General features: G+C 50.9%; 1 protein-coding gene across 1 annotated transcript; it reads left to right on the top strand.

Annotated features, from left to right (window-relative positions):
- Positions 1-11: 11 nt before the first annotated feature.
- On the top strand, positions 12-833 carry H257_19565 (hypothetical protein; the record flags this gene model as incomplete). The annotated part of the gene is made up of 3 exons (XM_009848703.1): positions 12-282; positions 433-571; positions 611-833. The coding sequence occupies 3 exons, from the start codon at positions 12-14 to the stop codon at positions 831-833; spliced, it is 633 nt and encodes a 210-aa protein (XP_009847005.1).
- Positions 834-1,202: the final 369 nt, after the last annotated feature.

Raw genomic sequence — 1,202 nt, forward strand, 5'->3', positions numbered from 1 at the left:
CCCACCCATTCATGTCCAACCAGACCCTCGGCGCTAGTCCAGCTGCCTCCGTCGATGTTGCCCAGCCCCCAAACGGTCACAAGCACTTGTCCCCTACGGAGCGCCAGGCTGTCTACGAAATGCTTCTAGGAGCTTCCATAGGAGAGGTACTCCCTCGAGGAGTCATTGTCAAAGCAGCGAAGCAGTTTGGCTGCCACGAACGCACCGTATCATGCCACTGGGTTCGGGCGCAGCTCTCCCTGCGGCATGGTTGCCTCTCCGCTGATGCCACGAAATTGAGTGGTAAACCTCCAAAAAGCTATAAATATATCAATTTTACCAATTATCCATTTATAAAGTTTATTGTGTTAAGGAAATACTGGACGACGGCAAAAACGAACCACTGAAGAAATCGAAAGCGCGATTCGAGCAGTCCCGTTGATGTCGCGGCAGACTCTTCGTTCGCTTTCGCTGCGTGTGGGATCCCAATGACATCCATTATTCGCCACAAGAAGAAGACGCCAAGATTCATAGCCAAGTCGAACTACGTCAAACCATACCTCACGCCAGCGAACATCGAAGCTCGTCTGAGGTACGCAATGTCCTTCGTTCGACCTTTGTCAAATGGTAGCCACTGTTTCTCCAACATGCTCGATTTCGTGCATGTTGATGAAAAGTGGTTCTATTTGACGAAGGTCAAACGTCGGTACTATGTGTACGATGACGAAGAGGTGGCTGCGCGCTCCGTCAAGTCTAAGCACTACATAACCAAGGTTGTGTTTCTTGCCGCCGTGGCCCGTCCCCGCTACGATCATCACTCCAAGACGTTTTGGGACGGCAAGGTTGCTGTGTAGACCTTCGTTCAAGTGTCGCCGGCGTTGCGTGGAAGCAATAACCGCCCCAAGGGCACCCTTGTCACTGTTCCTCAAGCCGTGGACAGTACTGTGTATTTTGACGCCATTCTGAACAAGGTCGTCCCTGCCATTATGGCCAAGTTTCCTGGCGGTTTGCGGCGCGGTGACGTGTTCCTTCAACAAGACAACGCCAGCCCGCACCGTTGCGTTACGACAGAGCTGCTTCAAGCCAAAGGTGTGCGTGGGATTGTTGAATCAAATCAGCCTACCAACAGTCCAGACTTTAATGTCTTAGATTTTGGTTTTTTTTAGTTCTATTCAAAGTCTTCAGCACCAAAAGGCAACTCGTTCAATCGAGGAGCTTATTGG

This window comes from Aphanomyces astaci (genome assembly GCF_000520075.1).
Source record: "Aphanomyces astaci strain APO3 unplaced genomic scaffold supercont1.798, whole genome shotgun sequence".
Taxonomy (NCBI): Eukaryota; Oomycota; class Saprolegniomycetes; order Saprolegniales; family Verrucalvaceae; genus Aphanomyces; species Aphanomyces astaci.